At 37.6% G+C, this 23,497-nt stretch overlaps 2 protein-coding genes across 2 annotated transcripts; both read right to left on the bottom strand.

Moving 5' to 3' along the window:
* Window positions 1-1,387: 1,387 nt before the first annotated feature.
* Window positions 1,388-4,205, bottom strand: LOC133317194 (WAT1-related protein At5g07050-like). Its single transcript, XM_061519029.1, has 7 exons — window positions 3,876-4,205; window positions 3,701-3,763; window positions 3,476-3,592; window positions 2,779-3,028; window positions 2,488-2,649; window positions 2,165-2,316; window positions 1,388-1,872 (listed from the first exon to the last, which is right to left on the bottom strand). Exons 1-7 carry the CDS (start codon window positions 4,082-4,084, stop codon window positions 1,605-1,607), a joined length of 1,221 nt encoding a protein of 406 aa, XP_061375013.1. The 5' UTR covers window positions 4,085-4,205; the 3' UTR covers window positions 1,388-1,604.
* Window positions 4,206-17,233: 13,028 nt separating this feature from the next.
* LOC133317199 (cyclin-dependent kinase C-2-like) lies at window positions 17,234-20,599 on the bottom strand. Its single transcript, XM_061519035.1, has 10 exons — window positions 20,166-20,599; window positions 19,398-19,479; window positions 19,085-19,175; window positions 18,955-18,984; window positions 18,671-18,780; window positions 18,506-18,578; window positions 18,304-18,424; window positions 18,094-18,211; window positions 17,437-17,576; window positions 17,234-17,318 (listed from the first exon to the last, which is right to left on the bottom strand). Exons 1-10 carry the CDS (start codon window positions 20,273-20,275, stop codon window positions 17,234-17,236), a joined length of 960 nt encoding a protein of 319 aa, XP_061375019.1. The 5' UTR covers window positions 20,276-20,599.
* Window positions 20,600-23,497: the final 2,898 nt, after the last annotated feature.

Here is a 23,497-nt window from a genome sequence, read left to right as displayed (position 1 = left end):
TGGATTGGATCAGTTTTGGAAGCAAAAATTATCCGATCCAATCCTTTCGGTTTGATCATGTAATCATCCATTCGTTTTGAATTTTTTTTCAAATCTGATCTGATCCGATCCAATTTTTTTCAAATCCGATCCAATTTTTTTTGATTTGGATTGGATTGGTTTTCGATTTTTTGAAAAGCCTAAAATTTGTTTATGATTATTGTGCAAATAACATATCTAAATGATAATACAGTTATTTTTCTGGACAATGAGATATGAAGCTCTCCATAGATAAAATTTTGCTCATGAGATGTGGCTAGATTTTTTCTTGGGTTTAATTGATGGGTTAATGGGTCATGGGTTAAGAATTTTTTGGATTATGATTGGAGAAAGACCCAATTAAGTAGAGAGAAATTAATATATTGAATCGGTTTGAATTGAATTGGTTTTCATCAACCAAACCAAAATCTGATCCAATCCAATTAAAATTTGCAGTTTTTTTTTTTTGGATTTCGGTTTTTCAGTTTTCGATTTTTCGGTTCGGTCACTGCGATTTGGAAAATGAACACCCCTAGTCTGTGTTGCCAATTGTGCTACACTCATTGGGTTAAAGTTTGAGTTTTAGAGACACTTTAAATATAAATTTTGTTATCAAAATATTATAGTGAACAAATAAATAATAATTATTTAAATTCTAAAAATATATTATAAATTGGACGATTTATTATATTATTATTATTATAGGAAGCTGCCTTTAGTGTTCGCCTACTAAGAAACGCACTTTATTGCAAAAAAGAAAAAGAAAAAAAGAAACGCACTTTAATATCTTACATTTAAGGAAAAGAATTATGGAGAAAATTTAGTGATTTCGTATCATCAATCTCTCTTACATTTTGACGTATCAAAACAACCAAGAGATGGAGAGAGAAAAAAAGGGCGAATCTTATACTCCTAAGTCTTAAATTCCCAATGGACAAATCAGTTAGATTAATATTTTTATGTTGTAGGAGATAATTTTATCTTACATATATATAAAAGTACATGAGGCTAATATTTTTTTTTTTTTTTCTTCTCTTTACATGGCCCCCACATGAGTCCCATTCATTTTTATGTGTACATATGCGCAAGAGATAAAATTATCTCCTAGAACATGAGAAACATTAAATCCTATAATAAATTGATTAACCCGCTGTGGCATTTTTTTAGTCTACTTATTTTCTTAATGAAGTATCATGCTCAATTCTTAGGTAACACTTATTGTACGTCACCCTTATGGGAATGAGGCATCAGATGCACTATAAGCAGGATTCTAAATGATGTACAGTGTTATATCAATTTAACCACTATCAGCCTAAGTGGGATCTGAATCATGTGTCAGCTAAACACAAAGTTACAGAAAATTCCATCACTGCAGGGACAAGTATATCAAAAGAGAGATAAACTTCGTGATTCTCTTCTCTAATTTGATTAGTTTGAAGTTCTTACAAATTATATATAACTTAGATGCAAACGAGACTCCTTTTACAACAAAGTTGATTAAAGGGCAAGGAAAATTTGCTAACAAGGGACAAAATGGTGGGTGAAACGATGATTAAAAGGCCATCCTTATTCACATTTTAGTGTGCTTATGCCTTTGCTTCTTGGTTAGCTTTTGTAGGAGGCTTAGGGATGCTAATAACAATTGAAGAGAGCTTGTTGGCTTCTGCTTTTGGATTTGATTGTGTTTCAGCAAATTGATCAGTGGAATCAATGAGTGCTTCTGGATTTCCATCAACTTGAACACCCTTTACAGGCAAGGGTATATCCTCTGCCACTTTGTTCTCCACTTGTTCTTTGTGCTTTCCCCACAAAACAGAGTATAAACCTATGACAATCAAGATGGCACCAATAACACTGCACCCAAAGTCAAATTCTCCAGTTAGCTTGAGAAGTTGAAATAGGAAGTTGGAAAACTAAACCTTTTATCCTTTTTATCTTTATAAAAAAAAATTTATTCTTTATCATTAAAATCTATATTTTGTTATCAGTTATGATTTGCTAAATTTGATAATTGTTTTATAATATATGACAACGAAGGTCGTGATATTTTTTCTTGGGTACATAAAGATATTCATACTTTTATTTAATTTAAATACTCTGAAATCTCATATATATATACATGTGAAGCAGAGATATGGAAATTTACCCTCCAAGATAAATCTGCTCTGTAAGGATAAAAGTGCCCATGATGGCTACAACGATCATCATTAGAGGGCTAAATGCAGTTGCGAAAACAGGCCCTTTCTTCTTAATTACCAACCCTTGTACGTAGTATGATATGCTTGATGTAACAATCCCCTGATACAAAAATTAAAACATTAAAAGAAATGTCGATCACATCCTATAAATTGTCAACAAAAAAAAAACAACAACTAAAGAGTCCCTTAATAATTAAGTTAAATGCATCAGCCAAAAAAACAAAAACAAATTTAAGTTAAATGGAAGAAGAAAATAAGATCTTATTATTACCGCATAGGCAGCGGCAAGTAAGTTCATATCCCAGCCAATTGTCCACACAGAAGCCTTGTGTTCCATAACAAAAGTAACAGCAGTAGCTTGAAGTGTCCCAATAAAGCAGATAAGTGATGTGAGGCTTAGATGATGATTTTTGTACGTATCTATTGCTTTGGCCTGTCCAATAACATGAAACATAAATGTTTATTACGTAACGTCAACAAGCACACTCTCACACAAACAAGAGAAAGAGAGAGATAAAGCACTAAAAAAGGTAACAAATATTTGCTTTATACGTGGTCTTACTTGTAAAACAAAGAGGGATGCCCAAGCAAGCGTTGCAATGAATAGGAAGACTGAGCCTATGAACCAATCCTTGTCTGAGGATCGTGTGGTGTTTGTTGCATTGGTTTCACTATGAGGTGCATGTTTGTTCCACATCATCTCCACAATAGGGCCTTTGTACAAGGTCATCAACATGGCCCCAGCCACCGTCACCATGGTTCCTATCACCTTTGCTTGGCACCTCACCTTCTTCATGTTGATCTTCTCCATCCTTTTCATATAATCCATCCATAGTTAGAACTAATCAAGAATCCTTACTCCTAAGAGAGAAAAAAAATAAAAGAGGGCGATACTGAAATAGTGATAAAACTTTTACAGGTACTCAGGAGAAATCACAAGTTCCCATAAATCCTGACTAACAAGAGTAGGGGAAGAGAACAATTATTATATGCACCTTCACCTTTATATATTTATAAATAGACTATTTCTGGATTCGAATCCATAGTCTTTTAATCACAAAGACTATTTTTTGGATTTGAATCCGAGAGAACCCGTGAAAGATCATGAGTTCGAATAGTCTCTAGAAAAATATAAAAATAAGATTGCATATAAATATTTTTCTCACTTTTACTCTCGTAAAGTGGGGTTTAATGGAGAGTGATACAAAATGAAAGAAAGAAACCCTTGAAAAACTTCTATTGGGTTGATCTTAATTTACCGGCATAAAGCGGCCATCACAAAAGTCATGGCAGGAAGCATGTTGCTCATTGCACATGAGAAGGTTGGTGATGTCAATTTCAACCCAGCATAGTAGAAGTTTTGATCAATCACAGGCCTGTTTACAATAGTCAAACTGATGTAAGCAATTTCTTATTCATATATATTCACTATACAATAATATGACTATCAAAATATTGTCAGTGCATCAAACTACGGAACTAACCCAAGCAGAGCTAGGATGAAAATTTGCATGAAAATTGGGAATGTTATCTTTGGTTGACCTTTCCTGGAAAATGGAAACCATGTATTAGCATTAGTTGGCAATTAAAGCATTTTGTATTAATAAAACAAAAACTTTCTATTACTCGCTAGGGTATATGTATGTTTGTTATATGAACCTTTCAAAGATGAAAGCGAATGGAACTATGACAGCAGTTGCAAAAGCGTGACGGTAAACAACAAGGACATAGTGGCTCATGCCTCGGTTGAGGGAAACCTTAGTGATAATGTTCATGCCAGCATAGCCAAATTGTAAAGCGATCATGGCAAAGTGGTGTTTAGAGTTCTCAAGGAAGTTTGCTACACATCTAAGTTTTTCCGTGGCCATTTTTGTTATTATGCGTTGGAGAATTAGGAGATGTTGTGTTGAGAAAAAGGGGTGGATATCAAATATTAGAGAACCAAAGTGAGGATACTATAGGGAGTGGGGAAGAACACTTGAGGAAGGTTTGCGTTTCTTCCTAGGGAATAGCATGAGAAGGCTTCCATTATATATAACAACATGGAATCGATTGTCTACGTCATATATGTGTTTACACGGTTTAATTCCAAGACCTCTCACTCTCACATTCTCTTTCTAGTGGGGTGAACTTAGGAATCACTTTCATTGGGGCAAGTCGACAACGCATATATTGCTGCTAGGATAGACACTTAGGAAACAAAATAAACAACTATTATGACAATAATGGATTTAAAAGAGATGAGTATGTACTAAGCTTTGTTATGTTAATGACATTTTAGAAAAAGGGAAACTTCATTTGCGAAAACGTATCTCTTTTTTTATCCCAAAAAAAAAAAGAATAATGTCCAATATTTCAAAAGGAATCTGAACATTTAAGTTGTTATTCGTTTCAGATTTTGAGTTGATTAATCAGTAACCTTTTCAATCCAATATTTGTAAGTGACCCCACTTCTCTAAGCATTCTCACAAATCTAGTGGGGTGTAAGTAAACCAATAATTCACAGTACTTTTTGAAAATTAAGATTATATATATATATATATATATATATATTCGGTTCTATTAAACCGTATAATGATACCTCAAGGGTATGCGCTCAGATATATCCTATGGATAGGTATCTTGGTTGGCTTATAGCCAATATCTCCATTACTGCGCACAAGCAATAGGCTTATAGCCGAGACGTGGGTGTATGCACAGTGTGGGCAGAAGTAGTAAATGAGTTCAGAGTATGTACCTGAGGTCTTTAAGCTCTTATTTATAAGGGTTACCTCTTGGGCTTGTGTAGATCTCCCAATTGTAGTAGGATTTAACTTCCTTTCTGTTGGGATAGAGACTCTATCCTTAGCAACCTTCCTGTTTTATATTGTTAGGATAATTGAGTAGTTATCCTTTAAGGGATCATTGGGTAGGTGGTTAGGATATTCCATCACAATATATATATATATATATATATATATATATATATATATATATATATATATATAGGGCTTATCGTCTCTCAAGCTGCTTGAGATAATCTTATCTCCGGCTACTAAATCATAACCATACAAAGATGGATCAATGGTGATAAAGGAAGAGAGAGAAAAAGGGAATCATAACCATTCAAAGGTGAATCAATTGATATAAGGAAATAAATAAATAAAACGACGTAATTTTGAGGTAGCCGGAGATAAACTTATCTCAAGCTGCTTGAGAAATAATTTTTTTCATATATATATATATATATAGGGCAAGTTACATTTACAACTTTTTTTGTTTACAACTCTTACAACCTCAACTATGTTCTCCCGGGAATACACTCTCCAGCAGTGTACTCCCGGGAGAACATATTTGAGGTTGTAAGAGTTGTAAACAAAAAAAGTTGTAAACGTAACCCTCCCCTATATATATATATATATATATATATATATATATATATATATATATATATATATATAGGGTCAGGATCATTTTACACCAGTGTAAGTTACACTCTTAATCTTGTCCACTGATCCCACTTATATCTAAGGGTTCTAATTTTTTAGTAATGTGAGCCATTTGATACAAGTGGATCAATGGTCAAGATTGAGTGTAAAACTTTTAACTCTTACACCGGTGTAAGAATATCCTGCCCCATATATATATATATATATATATATATATATATATAGGGAAAGTTATTTCTCCGACAACTTGAGATAAGTTTATCTCCGGCCATCTCAAAACTGCTTCGTTTTGTTTATTTATTTTCTTATATTAATTGATTCACCTTTGAATGGTTATGATTTCTTTTTTCTCTCTCTTCCTTTATCACCATTGATCCACCTTTGTAGGGTTATGATTTAGTAGCCGGAGATAAAATTATCTCAAGCAGCTTGAGAAACGATAAGCCCATATATATATATATATGTATATATGAGGTAGGATCATTTGACGCCAGTGTCAAATTTAAAATTTGACACCTCATCTGAGAGCCCTTAGATAAAAAAAGATCAATGGTGTCACATGCTTATAAATCAGAGGCATTGATATTTTAAGAAAAAGATAAGGTGTCAAATTTTATATTTGACACTGGTGTCAAAGGATCCTACTTACTTATATATATATATATATATATATATATATATATATATATATATATATATATATATATATATAGGGTTTATATCCCTTATTTTGTATTAACCAAATTTTTTGTCATGTTAAGAAAAAGATAAGATATATAATATTAAAAAAAGTGAAATGACACTTTATTCAATGAATTAGTTTTGTCTTTTGGTCTTGTCTTTTTCTTAACATAACAAACCATTTGGTTTCTACAACATGATGGATGCATTTCCATATATATATATATATATATATATAGGGGGAGAGAGTTTGTGGGCATTCTGGCGCTTACGACGTGGGCATGGAGTGAAGCTTGCCGCTAGTAACATAGAGCCAGCGCTGGAAGTGTGACAAAACAGTAGCTTTCCCGATGATGGCGCCTGAGGTGGCATGAAGGCACTCCCAAAGCCATCCAACTTGCTCCTTTCACGTTCCTTTCTTGCTTTCTCTTAAGATCTCAAACTTGGTTTTCTTTCAATGGGCCAAAGTAGCTTGAAAAATAGAAGATATAATAGCCCTAACTTAATTAATTAGTAAATTACATGTAATTAAATAATTAAGCATGTATTAGAGAGTAAAATTAAGTATAAGGTCTAATTAAATGATTTGGGGTCACTTTTGAGGTAAAAAGTGTACTCAGTGAAAATTAAGGGGTATAAATGGGTGTAGGAAAAAGTACCCAAAATATAAAAATAAAATTAGAAATATTCTTAGAAAAATACTCCAGACTTTTGGGTAAAGTTTGGTAATTAATGGAGTCGAATAGATAGACGAACTAATACCCACATGTTACCACTTAACTTATGTTAAGTGATTTGAAAACAAAAGAAAGACCCATTGTCCCACCCAACCCGTCGAGCATCAGAGAAGAGGAAAGGAAGAAAGGAAAAGAGAGAGAAGGAGGGAAGGAGAAGAAGGGAGGAGGGAGTGTAATCCTCAACCAAATTTGACGATTCAAAAGCCTAAATCACTTAGAATCTCGCCCTCATCATTAATCCAAGCTTGGTTCTTAGTGGGAGTGTGGTGTGGTGAGATTTTTCCTCTCAAAGTTCGCCCCTTTGTGAGAGTTTGGGGTTTTGGGAGCTTCAACCTCCATTGGAGCTTGAGGAGCCATCAATCCTTGGTTGTGTAACCATTGGTGGATTGAGGCATTTGAACCAACCGTGAGTGACCAACCATTGGAGCAAGCTATGGAGCTTGATTAGCTCTTGGAATAGGTGTGTTACTTGTAAGTCATTGTTGAAACCAAAGTTGATTGGTTGCTGAACCTGTTGGTGGTGAACAAAGGTTGAACTGAAGCTTTGAGGTAAGCCTTCGGACCTTGGGTGTAATTCCCTTGATTGTTCCACCAAGCCCTGAAAGGGTAGTGGTAGTTGATAGTGTATATAAATGCAATGAAATAGTTTAATGCTTTGTTATACGTATGTGTATGCATTTGGTGTGGCATAGGATGGTGTTTCCCTATGTTGGTATGTTGCATGACGATGCGTAAATCATACTTGGTAGTTTAGCGGGTCAGTAGGACTATTTGCATCTGAGTATCCTTAGGACAGCTAGAGAGCTCGAAGGATTTCTCCTGGAGATGTTATTTACACTTTGCATAGATATGTATTTACTGCATTATTATTGTTATTGCTATTAATCTATTTTTGGAACTATGGTGGTGGAGAGATGCTCCAAGGACCCCTGGTTTACTGGATATATTCGTATATCTCACCCCGTGTTGTGGGGACCCCCTTTCAGGTAAGGATGCTGCAGGAGCCACCAGTGGCAAGTGGCCATACTTGGACTAGTAGTGATGCATGAGGATCCTGTATTTTGATATTATACATGTTGTTTTGTAGCTCACATGTATAGGATTGTAATTAATAGACAATTGATAGATGTATGTTCTGTTTATTTGGAATGGACTTAGCCTATGCTCATGCCTTTGGTTATCTCTTTGTTGATGGGAGCCAAGGGAGTGATCATAGTGTTTTGTAAGCTAAGTTCCATGAATTGTGATGAACATGATTTGTAATTGATGATTACCTTAAGTTCATTATATGCATGCTCTTTATGTATTAGATTGTTGAGCTGAAAATTATATTAGGTACCTATTGCTAAATTGGGAAATGTTGAGAAAACAAAGGTTATGCTGCCCAAAATTTAGTATAATCCCTGAGGAGAGGTTGGATAAGTGCTAGGGTTAAGTTATGAGGCATGAACCATTGAGGCTTGTCATGGGGATGCCCTTTTTCCTAGGTTGGGACTTGAGAAATGAGAGAGGGAGAATTCCCTGGCAGCGCGCTCAAGCGCCCAGGAGCGCGCTCAAGCGCCCAGGAGCGCGCTCAAGCGCCCTGCTGCCCCTGTGAGAGCCAATGCTCTCTAGCTCCTCGCGCTGGAGCGCCCAGAGTGGGGGCTGAAGCGTCCAGGGTTGCGTGCTTGAGCGCCCTGGTTCGCGCTTGAGTGCCCTTAGCCGCTGAAGGAGGAGATGCTTCTGCCTATGCGCGCTAAAACGTCCCAAATGGGGGCTTAAGCGCCCAGGATAGCACGCTTGAGCGCCCTAGTGCGCGCTGAAGCGCCCATCTACACTGAAAGACCTGATGCTTTCTGCTTCCGTGCGCTTAAGCGCCCAGATGGAGGCTTTAGCGCCCGATAACGCGCGCTTGAGCGCCCGGTAGCGCGCTGAAGCGCGCGGGGCCTGTGTCCAACACACACTTATGTTGCTCTAATTTGTCATAATGCGAGCTACAATGCTCCAAACGAGGTGCGGTTCGAAGCCACGCGTAGCTAATGATTAGGAGAATACATTTAATAACATTTGGTCTAAAGATATAAGAGTATGATGTTAAGCTTAATTTACTTTATTCCGCAATGTAATATGGTTATGATCACGCAATTGGGCATTATAAATTCGGCATGTTTTAAAATGAAAACTTTAACCGGATTTTAATTGAACCCATGTGATTGTAACTGTGCTTAATATCATAATGCGATGTTAACAAACCGGTTCTAGAACGGGGTGTTACATTTTATGGTATCAGAGCAGTTTTGTAGGGAAAAATTGTTAGCTATTGTTGTGTATGCTTAGTGTTTGATGTTTTATAGTTGTTTTAGTACTCTTGATGATTATTGCATTTGTGATCACTAAGTGTGGGCCTGATCAACTCATTTCTTTGTGTAACATGTGTAGTGACATGACGAGGCACCGAAACAACCCCGGACCATCAAACACCAATGCTCAGCCATAACCTGTTTTGGCAGCTCTTGTGAGGCCCAGATGTGGTCGTGGGGCAACAGGCGTACAACCTGATCCCGTGGCTGAAGTTCTTGCAGCCGTTCAGAGGGAGTTGGCTGCTAGCAGGCAAGCCAATGAAAATCTAATGAAAACAAATGAAGACTCGCGGAATGCTATGGCCGCGATGATGACCGAGTTGAGGACGTTGAGGGGTCCTAGGCCCGTGAACCGGCAACCCACTCCTCCTCCTCACACTGCTACGCCTTCTCCACCTCCTTCACAAGAAGAGGGTGTAGCGGGTAACAATGAAGGTAAGGCTAGTCATCCTTCTGGAAGCCACAGTCATCACACAGAAGTTCGTCAACCACGTGTAGAGCACGTTGATGAACATGAAGCGGAAGAGAGGAGATTGACGGCTTTTCGGAAACATAAACCTCCTACTTTTAAGGGGGGTTATGATCCAATGGCTGCAGTAAAGTGGCTCCAGGCGATGGAGAAAATCTTTAGGGTGATGAGGTGCTCTGATGCAATGAAGTTAATCTACTCCGTGTACATGCTGGAAGAAGAAGCAGAGGATTGGTGGACCAATACAGTACAACCCCTAGAAGCTGAAGGCCGGGAAATCACCTGGCGGTTGTTCGAGACATTGTTCTTGGATAACTATTTCCCTAGGGAGGCTAGGGAACAGAAGCAGAATGAGTACAATGACCTAAAGCAAGGGTCGATGTCGATTGACCAATACTTTGCAAAATTCAACGAGTTGGTGAAATACGCCAATTATGGGAGAGCCTTGTCCACTCCAGCTGAAATGACCTCTAAGTTCCAATGAGGTCTGAATGAAAAGATGTCTCGGAAGATGTCAAACTGTGACATTCGAGAATTTAGTAGACTTGTAAATCAGTGTCGAAAGGTGGAAGAGGTATACAAGGGGTCACAGATCAAGAAGCCTTCTGAGGCCCAGACACTTAGTGCCAATAGAGCAACATGCTCAAGTTATTGGAAGAACAAGAAGATGAAAGGCAAGAAGCTAAATGTGAATAGTCCGTTAGACCTGTTTAAAAAGCCCGAAACTCAAAAGACTTTTGTTGATAGGGGACCTCCTCCCAAGTGTAAAGGTTGCTGTAAGGAGCATAGAGGTCCGTGTTCTACAGGTGAAGTCATTTGCTAGAAATGTGGAAGGTCCGGCCACTACTCCAGGCAGTGTCCTCTGAGTGAAGTGAGGACTATGGCAGTTCAAGCTACTGTTGTTCCTGTCTCTGTTGTTCCACCTATGCTAGAGTCTCAGACGGTTGGTAGAGTATATACCATGGACCGTCAACAATCGGAGAAGGCTCCGAATCTAGTGAAAGGTACAATTTATATTGATAATATGGATGTTGAAGTGTTGTTTGACTCAGGAGCTACACACTCTTGTATGTCTGATTTTATGGCCGTTGGGCTAAATCTGCAAATGTACGACATTCGCCCTCCAATGAAAGTGGTTACTGCTACTGGAGAGGAGTGTTATACATCCGTGTTGTGTAAAGATGTTGAGTTCAAGTATGAAGGCCGAGATTACGTGCTGGATTTTATTTGTTTACCTATGATCAGCCTTCAAGTTATCTTGGGAATGGACTGGTTGTCAAAGAACTGTGCTATGATAGACTGCTGTGGTAAAAGGATTGTGCTTGCTGCTGATGATTCTGCTACTAGTTCTTCCCCATATCTATCTGTGTTGCAGGTTAGAAAGGCTTTGAGGGCCGGGGCATTGGGATATGTCTTTGTGGGGGGTTTAGTAGGCGGAAGTCATGAGGAGATTGGCACTATTTCCGTGGTGAAGGAGTTTGTGGATGTGTTTCCAGATGAAATTCCACAACTTCCGCCTCATAGAGAGATTGAGTTCACGATTGATCTATTGCCTGGTGTGGGGCCTATCTCTCTGGCTCCGTATCGGATGTCACCACCGGAATTAGCCGAGTTAAAGAAGCATATTGAGGAGCTTTCGGCTAAGCAGTTTATCAGGCCAAGTGTGTCCCCGTGGGGAGCACCAGTTATATTTGTTAAGAAGAAGGACGGTAGCATGAGATTGTGCACTGATTACCGTCAGTTGAATAAGGTTACCATTAAGAACAAGTATCCTCTCCCTCGCATAGATGATTTGCTTGATCAGTTGAGGGGTGCTTGTGTTTTCTCAAAGATTGATTTGAGGTCGGGTTATCATCAAATCCGAATTAGGCAGGAAGATATACCGAAGACTGCCTTCAGATCTAGATATGGATATTATGAGTATCAGGTAATTCCATTTGGACTCACTAATGCTCCGACGATGTTTATGGATTATATGAATCACATATTTATGCCGTTTCTGGATCAATTCGTGATTGTGTTTAGTGATGATATCCTGATATATTCCAAGAGTAAGGAAGAGCATGAAGGTCACTTGAGAACTGTGTTGCAAATTCTCTGAGAGAAACAGTTGTATGCAAAGCCTTCTAAATGTGAATTTTGGCTTTCTCAAGTGCAATTTCTGGGTCACGTTATTTCTGCTGATGGAGTGACGGTTGATCTTAGCAAGATAGAAGCAGTTATTGATTGGGAGAGACCCAAGACGGTAACGGAAATAAGCAGTTTTCTGGGTTTGGCTGGTTATTACCGGAGATTTATTAAAGAATTTTCGGCCATGGTTTTGCCATTGACCCGTTTGACCCAGAAGGATACTCCATTCATTTGGACGCAGGAATGTGAAGAATGCTTTCAGAGCCTTAAGGAGAAATTGACGACTGCTCCGGTGTTAGTACTTCCCGATCCGAAAGGTGAGTTTGAGTTATACAACGATGCTTCTAAAAGGGACTGGGTTGTGTGCTGATGCAAGATAGGCGAGTGGTAGCGTATGCATCAAGGCAATTGAAACCGCATGAAGAAAATTATCCGACCCATGACCTTGAGCTTGCTGCAATTGTTTTTGGATTGAAACAGTGGAGGCATTTCTTGTATGGAATGAAGTTTGCCATATTCAGCGATCACAAGAGCTTGAAATACTTGTTTGATCAAAAGGAATTGAATATGAGACAACGACGGTGGACCGAGTTCCTAAAAGACTATGATTTTGAATTGAAATATCATTGTGGCAAAGCTAATGTTGTAGCTGATGCACTGAGCCAAAAATCGGTGAGCTTAGCAAGCATGATGATTAGAGATTATGATGTGATTGAGAGGTTCAGAGATATGCAATTATCTAAAATCTTTCCATGTAGAATTTGTGTCATCAAAATTACAAGCATTGAAAATGAACTGATGACCAGAATTAAAGAAGCTCAACTGCAAAATGAAAGTGACAAACGACTGAAAGGTCAGAGTGGTGTATCCTGCAATGATGAGGGTATACTATTATATCAGGGTCGTGTTGTTGTACCTAGGCAGTTGGCGGAGGAAGTAATGACAGAGGCTCATAAGGGTCATTTCACAGTTCATCCGGGAGCTACAAAGATGTATCAGGACCTAAAGATTAATTTCTGGTGGCCTGGTATGAAGAAAGACATTGCCGAATTTGTCTCTAAGTGTCTCATTTGTCAGAAGGTCAAGATTGAGCATCAAAAGCCTTCTGGTATGTTGCAACCTCTGGATGTTCCTGAATGGAAATGAGAGAGTATCTCCATGGATTTCGTAGTGGGATTGCCGCGAACACAGGCTAGTTATGATTCTAATTGAGTGATTGTGGATAGATTGACAAAATCCGCACACTTTTTGCCAGTGCGGGTAGACTTCTCTGCTGAGAGGTTAGCTAGGCTCTATGTGAAGGAGATCGTGAGGCTTCATGGGGTGCCTGAGAGCATTGTTAGTGATCGGGACCCGAAGTTCACTTCTCGCTTCTGGGGAGCATTGCAGGAGGCTCTTGGCACTCAGTTGAGACTGAGCACTGCTTATCACCCACAGACGGATGGTCAGACTGAGAGGACCATTCAGACGTTGGAGGATATGCTGAGGGCTTGCACCCTGGAGCAGGGTACTGCAAGGGATCGATATCTCCCGCTGGTTGAGTTTTCATATAATAATAGTTTTCATGCTAGTCTGGGTATGGCTCCCTACGAGGCCTTGTATGGTCGCAGGTGTAGTACACCTACTTGTTGGTCAGAGGTTGGAGACACAGAGCAGTTTGGACTGGATTTTGTTCAGGAGAATACTGAGCAGATCAAAATGATTAGGGATCGTCTGAAAAAGGCTCAGGATCGTCAGAAAAGTTACTATGATCTCAAGCATCGACCTCTAGAGTTTGAGAAGGGAGATCATGTATTCCTGAAGCTGTCACCGGTTACGGGTGTTGGACGAGCCTTTGGAGTGAGGAAGCTGAGTCCGAGATTTATTGGACCCTACCAGATTCTTCGTAGGGTAGGACCGGTTGCCTACCAGCTTGCCTTACCTCCTCAATTAGCAAAATTACACTATGTATTTCATGTTTCTCAGTTGAGGAGATAAGTAGCTGATCCTTCTCATGTGGTTCAACCTGATAATGTTGAGATCCGGGAGAATTTGAAGACTCATATTGGGCCACTGAAAATACTCGAAAGAGATGAGAAGAGGATGAGAAATAAATCCATTCCTCTGGTGAAAGTTCAATGGGAAGGAAGGACGCCTGAAAGAGTCAACTTGGGAGCGCGAAGATGAGCTTCTCCGACAGTATCCTGAGTTTAGGGACAGGTATGTTCTTGATTTTACGGACAAAATCGCTAAAAGGTGGGGTGACTATAATAGCCCTAACTCAATTAGCAAATTACATGTAATTAAATAATTAAGCATGTATTAGTGAGTAAAATTAAGTATAAGACTTAATAAAATGAATTGGGGTCACTTTGGAAGTAAAAAGTGTACTCAGTGAAAATTAAGGGGTATAAATTGGTGTAGGCAAAAGTACCCAAAATATAAAAATAAAAGTGGAAATGTTCCTAGAACAATATTCCGGACTTTTGGGTGAAGTTTGGTAATTATTGGAGTTAAATAGATAGACGAACCAATACCCGCATTATTTCACTTAACATGTGTTAAGTGATAAAATAACACAAAAAAACCACATTTCCCACCCAAACCGTCGAGCAAACAGAGAGAGGAAAGAAGAAGAAGAAGAAGAAGAAAGGGAGAGAGGAGGGAAGAAACTCTGACCGTTTTGAGTGATTCAAAAGCCTAAATCGCTTAGAATCTCGCCCTCGTCATTAATCTAAGCTTGGTTCTTAGTGGGGAGTGTTGTGTGGTGAGATTTTTCCTCTCAAAATTTCGCTCCTTTGTGAGAGTTTGGGGTTTCGGGAGCTTCAACCTCCATTGGAGCTTGAGGAGCCATCAATCCTTGGTTGTGTGACCATTGGTGGTAAGATTCTACTCCTTGAACCCCATAATCCATTGAAATTGCATGATCTAGGGTTTAATGAATAGTGTTTTAGGGCTTTTGTGAAATGTTGATAGATTGGCTATGTTCTAGGAGTATTGGAGTTTAGCGGATGTTATGAGAAATGTTAGTAATGGCATTTAATCGGTGAAAATGAGCTTAGATAGTCATTGAATAATACTTTGAGAATTGCAAAAATGTCATGCTTGGAATTGTGGAAATTCTTGCATTGTTGAACCATTGCTTGGTTGGTTGTTGATTGTATCCTTGTGTTGTCTAGGATTAAGGCAATTGGACCAACCTTAATTGACCAACCGTTGGAGCAAGCAATGGAGCTTGATTAGCTCTTTGGGATAGGTAAGTCCATGCCAATTGTGGTGTGGTGTTGTTGTATTGTTGATGAATACATAGATATTCATTAAATTGTATTGATTGGTGGTATGACACCTTGGTGTAGGTGAATTTTGCAAGTTATAGCTTGAATGCGAATTTGACTGGATGTAGAAATTGTTGGTGGGAACAAAGGTTGACTAAAGCTTGAGGTAAGCCTTCGGACCTTGGGTGTAATTCCCTTGATTGTTCCACCAAGCCCTGAAAGGGTAGTGGTAATTATAGTGTATATAAATGCAATGAAATAGTGTAATGCTTTGTTATACGTATGTGTATGCATTTGGTGTGGCATAGGATGGTGTTTCCCTATGTGGTATGATGCATGACGATGCGTAAATCATACTTGGTAGTTTAGCTGGCCAGTAGGACTATTTGCATCTGAGTTTCCTTAGGACAGCTTGAGAGCTCGAGGGATTTCTCCTGGAGATGTTATTGAACTTTGCATAGATATGTATTTACTGCATTATTATTGTTATTGCTATTACACTGATACGGAACTGTGGGGTGGAGAGATGCTCCAAGGACCCCTGGTTTACTGGATATATTCGTATATCTCACCCCGTGTTGTGGGGACCCCCTTTCAGGTAAGGATGCTGCAGGAGCCACCAGTGGCAAGTGGCCATACTTGGACTAGTAGTGATGCATGAGGATCCTGTATTTTGATGTTATACATGTTGTTTTGTAGCTCACATGTATAGGATTGTAATTAATAGACAATTGATAGATGTATGTTCTGTTTATTTGGAATGGACTTAGCCTATGCTCATGCCTTTGGTTATCTCTTTGTTGATGGGAGCCAAGGGAGTGATCATAGTGTTTTGTAAGCTAAGTTCCATGAATTGTAATGAACATGATTTGTAATTGATGATTACCTTAAGTTCATTATATGCATACTCTTTATGTATTGGATTGTTGAGCTGAAAACAAAATTAGGTACCTAGTGCTAAATTGGGAATTGTTGAGAAAACAAAGGTTATGCTGCCTAAATTTTAGTACAGACATGAGGAGAGGTTGGAAAAGTTCTAGGGTTAAGTTAGATGGTTGAACAAGTGTGGCTTGTTAATGGAAATGCAACCTCCCTAGAATTAGATTTGGAAAATGTGGGAATTGGAATTCCCTGGCAGCGCGCTTCAGCGCCCAGGAGCGCGCTCAAGCGCCCTGCTGCCCTTGTGTGAGCCAATTCTCACTGCCTCCTCGCGCTTGAGCGCCCTGGTTTGCGCTTAAGCGCTCTTCGCTGCGAAAAGGTGGAATTTTTACTGTCTCCGCGGGCTTTAGCGCCCAGGATAGCGCGCTTGAACGCCCTGGTGCGCGCTTAAGCGCCCATTTACACTGAAAGACCTGATGCTCTCAGCCTCCGTGCGCTTAAGCGCCCAGATGGAGGCTTTAGCGCTCGATAACGCGCGCTTGAGCGCCCGGTAGCGCGCGGGGCCTGTGTCCAACATACACTTTTGTTGCTCTAATTTGTCATAACGCGAGCTACAGTGCTCCAAATGAGACGCGGTTCGAAGCCACGCGTAGCTAATGATTAGAAGAAGACATTTAATAACATTTGGTCTAAGGATATAAGAGTATGATGTTAAGCTTAATTTATTTTATTTCGCAATGTAATATGGTTATGATCACGCAATTGGGCAATATAAATTCGGCATGTTTTGAAATGAGAAATTTAACCGGATTTTTAATTGAACCCATGTGATTGTAACTGCGCTTAATATCATAATGCGATGTTAACAAACCGGTTCTAGAACGGGGTGTTACAATTCTCTCACAGAAGAAACCAGATGTACACCATTTCTATCCTAAGCTTATTATGAGTTTTGTCAATATCATAATAAGAAAACCACAATAGTGGATGCAGCTAACCTTGTCAAATTAAAACAGTTTGAGTGATATAAGATAAAACTGGAATGACAGTATTTGAAGAACTTGAAATAGCAATTCATGATTCATTTAACAATTAATAAATCAGACCCACAAGTGAAGAAATGATACCTGAGCTGGATCAAGTGTCAGCATCCTCTCCAACAATTCCAGAGCATGACGATCAAAACTATAATTCAAGGCATAGGGAAAAAAAACTATTTAGATAAAGATAAAACCATAGAAAATGGAGTACATCTACATGCTTACTTTTTTGGTTGATAAAATGCTCGTAATTTGATACTTACTGCCTGAAAACTTCCCTCAGACGTCTTTTCATTGGCCTTGTTGGCTTAAATTGATTATACCAAGGTGTCTTAGAAACCCCAGGCCAATTCACTTCATCTGGTGCTCCACACAGCTCAAATATTTTATTTAATTGTTCTGGCTACAATTATTGCAAGCATAACATGCATTACATTTAAGCTGTGTAAGAAATAATTACCATAAGAATATACAGTATAGGTCATATATAATATAAGCAAGATCTGGAAAGAATATAACAACTGAACTTCGGAAAAGCATTGAGCAGGAAAGATCCAGCAATCTAGCCAAACATTGTTCTTAGCATTCTACCTTTCCCTGACTGTTAATAATCAGCTTGGCACCACAAGGCAATAAATGTAAAGCCACTTCAATGAAAACAGAGAGGTTATTTTTCTCCTTGTGGCTACTGGGCTCACAGATGTTTACAATGTGCAGAAAAACAAATTTGGCAGCAACCAGCAAGTATTTAGAGACTGAATATAAAGAGCCAGAATGTAATATAAAGAATCTCTTCTTCCAGTCATTAATGCTACAATATACAAGATAAAACCATATCTAGCCTATAAACAATGTCAAATCAAACACTCACCACTTTGCCTCTAATTTCTCTCAACCATGAAACGTAGAATATCACTAACCTCATCTTTTCCAGGAAAGATCGGCTTCCCATGAAGAAGCTCAGCAAAGATGCACCCAACAGACCACATATCTACAGCTGGCCCATACTTTGTTGTCCCTAGCAGCAACTCAGGGGGTCTATATAAATAATGACAAACTCAATACGTGTACTGGCCAATGTCATAACCCCCATCCAGCTGAACTCTCATGACAAAATTGACACCAATTACCTGTACCATAATGTAATGACACGATTTGTAAGATTTGCATTGTGTTCATTAGAAAATGATCGTGCCAGTCCAAAATCTGCAAGCTTCAGATTTCCTTCATTGTCTATAAGAAGATTTGAGCCTGCAACAGAACAAAATACATCAAATAGGAGTAATTGATCCAGCAGGAAGATCTAAAAACTCAATCTTGTTATAGACAGACCTTTAATATCACGATGAAGTACTTGATTTACATGACAATAGTGAAGCCCCGTCAAAAGCTGTCTCATGTAACACTTAGGAAGGAAAACGCAGCTCAGACTCAGACAGCATTAAAATGAACAACAATTAACATATGAAAAATAACACTCCGTATTAACAGTAATACCTTAATTTGGGGGACTGTAAATCTCATCCCAGGTCGGTCAGCAAGACCTGTCAAATCATGGTCCATGTATTCAAAGACCATATAGATGCCACCTTTATATTTGTTACCATCTGCAATCCCCAAAACAAGAATGAAAGCAGATGAACTATGTGAGCATGGAACTAAGAGAATCCAAAGGGAGTTGACGGATATATTCACACAGCTAGAACTATAGAGCATATTATGTGCAACTGTCTAATTTTGAATAAAGTAATTGGCTAGTAATACGAGAACGAAGAACTTGCCAGGTCTCCCTTGTTCATCTTTCTCAGGGCCTGAAAGAAGAAACAGAAAACAATATATATAAGTAAAACAAATTTTAAAATCCTATATCATGTTGATAACGAAGCACATTTAGATCTTTAAAAACAGCACCTGGAGAAGTCACAATTTCTTTCAGCTTGATCACATTTTCATGGTGTAGTTTTTTTAGAATTTTGATTTCTCGTATAGCAGTTATAGGAAACTGCAATGACAAAATTTGCAATACAGTTCAGAGGAGAAATTCATAATACAGAAGTAGTAAAAGATTGTGACTGCAACTTCTGACTTAGATCCACTGAATAGCATGTAAAATGAAAAGTTTGTAAAAGTTGACGAGACAGATCCCGCAAATCACATATGAAGCAAAGTACAAATAAAATATGTTATGCACAAATAATAAACAACAAAATATTCAAAGATATACCCCCTCTCTCTCATTGTCCATTCGTATTTTCTTCAGAGCAACAATTTCACCAGTTTTGTTCTCTTTAGCCATGTAAACCTGACTGCAAGCAGAAATATATAAAGGTATGTATCAGTCCACTAACACTTCAGTCAACATCAGCAATGAAGTGCAAACAATATTTTTTTCTTTTTTGTTGACAGTGAAGTGGAAAGAAGAGTTTAAAGAACATAAAATTGGTAAATAACCCGTGCCTGAAGGTAACCATTTTAAGCATTTAAAGAGTGTCATAAAACTTCTGTATGATAGAAGTGGGAACAAATGTCCAAAGGAAAAAAAAAATGTGTTGACAAGAAGAAGCTAACACCGTATGAAATTTTAAGGATATGATAGAATTGACAACTATATCCAATAATCCAAAGAAGAAACCATTGTGGCAAAAATACTGCTTCATCAACAGAAAACAGGCGAAGGGAACACAAGACAAGAAACTGTACGAGAGAAGCAGCCAAAGAAACCAGAAAAAACCAATAAATAACTTTTAACAAAAGAGATATATAAGAATGAAAACGCAGAGCACCTAACAAATAATACTGATGACGATTGCTCATGAATTAAGAGTTCAACTATCCCAATAGAGTGCGTTGCATAGTAAAAAATAAAGTAGATAAGCATAGTTACCAATGACTTCATAAATTTTCATCTTCCATACAAAAGGCAACCCCAATAAATAAATAAAAATCTAATTTTGATAACTAAAAGCTTAACAGCACAGAGATTGAAACTTACCCATATGTGCCCTCGCCAATTTGCTCCAACTTTTCGAAGCAATCAACACTTCTGGATCCCCAAGTGGGGGATTCATTCACGTTGAGTTGCCCTGGGGCTGCAATAGCCATCGCTCCCTCAAAACCCTAATCTATCAAAAACAAAAATTCAAAGCCGATTGAGAATCGAATGAATGAGGGTTTCTTTCAGGTGGTGTTTGGTAAGAGGTATATTTTCAGAATGCTGGGGAAGTGAAGGTGGGCATGTATGAATCTCATGTTTGGTATCCCAATTGAGAAAACTTCCCTAGGAAAGCTATTTCCCCTGAATTCCTTTGACCGTGTAATTTTTGGATGAAAACCCTATGGAAGAATACCACCCAGATGGGCATCCTTGAATTGATGGGGAAATGAAAAATATCATACCAAAAAGAACCCTTACTTTATTTTTGAATCTCGTCGTCACCCACTAGCCACGACTTTCTTGTTATTTGCTGACATCTCTGTTTAAAGGAAAAGAAATGAGGAAAAAAAAAGATGTTGTAGTGAGAGTAGTTGAGAGTGATTGATTACCGTTTGTTTTCTAATAAAGAAAAGCTTCGTTAATAAGAGCTTATGTTAAAATATCCTTGAATTGATGGAGGATCGTGGGGGTATATGAAAAAAATTAGCCTTTCTTTTACAACTGATAATATTTCTGAAAATGGAGTTGCAATGGAGGATGAGAAACATGTTCTGAAAAAATTTATTGATGAAGCAACTAAGGAGAACATAAACGAAGAAGTTAAAGTTGAGTGGAATGCAGAAATTCAGACCAAATGAAGTATTTGAACCTGTAGTAAAAGCTGAAGGCCCCAATTCTGCAGCAAGTAAAAGGGTTATTTTCGTATTTTTAATACATTTCCCCGTCAATATTCTACTTTCAATCAAACATGGACTCAGTAAACTTAACCCAATTTTCCTGGTAATTTTTCAGCCTACCAAACAACTTTTTTTACATTTTCCTACCAAACTCACTTTCCAACCATTTCCCTATCAATTACATTTCCCTAGTATTCAAAAAATTTCTCCTCAACCAAACGCTACCTCAGAGCTTCTCGCGCATGAATTTACCAAAAAAATCTCTAGAAAAAAAAAAGAAAAACCCTAATTACTTTCTATTTTTATTTTTTCATTTATTAATAACTTTTTATTCCACTCGTGTACTGTTATATAGGTCCAAGATAATTGGGCCGAGTCGCATAATATCATTCAATAAAAGGGCCTAAATTATCCATCCCAATGATTTTTGAGCTGGCCCGATAATTTTTTATTTTATTTGTTTTTCAATTTTTAGGCTCACTGGGCCCACGGGCTCACCATGTAGGACAATTTAGTTCTTTACTAAATTTTTCTGTTCTATTTTTTTTTATCAAACTTGTCCAACTTCTTTATTCAATTATATATGACATCTTTCTCTAATGTTATACAGGATTTAAAGTATGTTATGATAACACTTTTTATATTATCATTTCATTATTTATTATTAATCATGAAAAGAACTTAATTTCTCATATAATTACTATTTCAAGAGCAATACTATTTAATACACGTGGATTTTCGTAAAAACTATTTGGAATTATCTTTTACAAAAATAAAAAAGGAATAGGTATACCAATGAAGACAAAGAAAAATTGTTTCATAAATGCAACAAAATTAATGGAGATAAATTTGATGTTTTCGTGTGATCAATACAAGAGATGTTGGGCTTAACCTCACATGGTTGATTTGATTATGGTTGAATTGGAGTCTAAAGCAAGTTCCTAACTGGGTTTAAGGTGATTTGGCGCGCGATGGTTGTACTAGTGCTTGAAATCTTTGTTGGGCTGGGATAAATGAGAGATGTACGTGCAAGACACTTCGACACTCAAATTAGTATTTGATTAATGAACTTAAGTAATCATAGCTTTGAGCATTCTTTATATAATGGTGGTATGACCTACTAATATTACTTTAGCATAGCGACATTCAATCTTATTAATGGATGCAAGTGGCTCCTATAGCCTATTTTGTTTGTGAGATATCTGTTTGTGGGCTATGCTATGTAGATCTAATTGGAACATTGTGCTTGTCCTTCAACCATTAGTCGTTAAGAAAGCCTAAGAGCTCTGTGGTATTGTTGTTACAACTATGTACTTGTGGATGATGTGTACACGAAGTCAACACTTTTCCTTACTCCTTACCTATTTATATTGGTCTCTTGAATTGTAAAATGGGTTGGACCCTCTATCATGTTTAGTATGGGTCTAGATCATTGCGTATTTAATAAAAATTGTTTTTGCAACTTTTTAGCATTTTTCTTATCCCAATTAAAATAGTTTAACAATAAAACAACATACAATAAACTAAAAGAAACTCATTCTATAAATTCTATCACTTGAACAATAATTCTTAGAATATATATATATATATATATATATATATATATATATATATATATATGAGATTAGTGTTTTTCATGTTATTTCGTACATATACATAAAAGTATGTGAGACTCATTTTTTTTTTTTATCTTCTCTCCACATGGCCTCATATGAGATTCACACACTTTTATATATGTGTAAGAGATAAAATTATCTCCTATGAAAAATATTAATCCATATATATATATAGGCAAAATGATTTCTGCAACTGCTATACTTACAGCAAGTCAGGATCCGCTTCCGGATCCTTTTTTTTTTTTAAGTTGTGGGACCCACTTTTCTGTGTCAGCTGCAGATAACACTGTCTACGGCGGCTGCAGAAATATTAAGCCTATATATATATATATATATATATATATATATATATATATAATATTTAACTTCTTTTTTCTGAACTTGCCTGTATCATATTGTGGTGTTTTATAAGGTATAGACTCAATGGTGGGGGAACAGTGAGTCAGTGACTATAATGTCACTTTTTTTTAAAAAAAATAATTCAAATATCATATAAACAGTAAATTTTTTCAAAATTAAGTGGTCAAAAGTCAATCTGCTCTAAGCAAAAACATGACACATGTTACCCTTTTCCTAATTCATTACCTGACACAGCAAATTAGGTGCACACATCTCAGGTCCACTTTTTCATCTTTATCTCTCTCTCTTACTCTCTGCCAAGCTGTCTCACCTCAGCTTGTGGTAGCTCAAGTTTGACTCATTTTGAAATTTTAGTTGTGAAGCATTGACTACTCCATCCCATCAGCTCAATTAATTATGTGCTTTCTCGCTTGAAACTTTTTATCATAGGAATATATGGGTGATTATGAGAATCAAATTTGGTGAGAGGGAAGTTGTAAAAGTAGGTTTTTTCTTCTTCTAATTTTTGGGGAAATAA

Source organism: Gastrolobium bilobum, unplaced genomic scaffold, assembly GCF_033153095.1.
Source record: "Gastrolobium bilobum isolate Gb01-03AN ecotype WA unplaced genomic scaffold, APGP_CSIRO_Gbil_v1 utg53431, whole genome shotgun sequence".
Classification (NCBI taxonomy): Eukaryota; Viridiplantae; Streptophyta; class Magnoliopsida; order Fabales; family Fabaceae; genus Gastrolobium; species Gastrolobium bilobum.
The sequence above is the reverse complement of the archived record's forward strand: the minus strand, read 5'-3'. Positions and strand labels throughout refer to the sequence as shown.

What these genes read in the sequence shown, in the direction of transcription:
- LOC133317199 (XM_061519035.1), bottom strand. Translation starts at nt 20,275, where the DNA reads ATGGCTATTGCAGCCCCAGGGCAACTCAACGTGAATGAATCCCCCACT. An exon ending in AGATGAACAAGGGAGACCTG is followed by an intron (nt 18,781 to 18,954) that starts GCAAGTTCTTCG and finishes TGGGGATTGCAG; the next exon opens with ATGGTAACAAATATAAAGGT. An exon ending in ACTTCATCGTGATATTAAAG is followed by an intron (nt 18,425 to 18,505) that starts GTCTGTCTATAA and finishes GTTCTGTTGCAG; the next exon opens with GCTCAAATCTTCTTATAGAC.
- LOC133317194 (XM_061519029.1), bottom strand. Translation starts at nt 4,084, where the DNA reads ATGGCCACGGAAAAACTTAGATGTGTAGCAAACTTCCTTGAGAACTCT. An exon ending in GTGATGGCCGCTTTATGCCG is followed by an intron (nt 3,029 to 3,475) that starts GTAAATTAAGAT and finishes TTATATGAAAAG; the next exon opens with GATGGAGAAGATCAACATGA. An exon ending in GAGCAGATTTATCTTGGAGG is followed by an intron (nt 1,873 to 2,164) that starts GTAAATTTCCAT and finishes CTTTGGGTGCAG; the next exon opens with TGTTATTGGTGCCATCTTGA.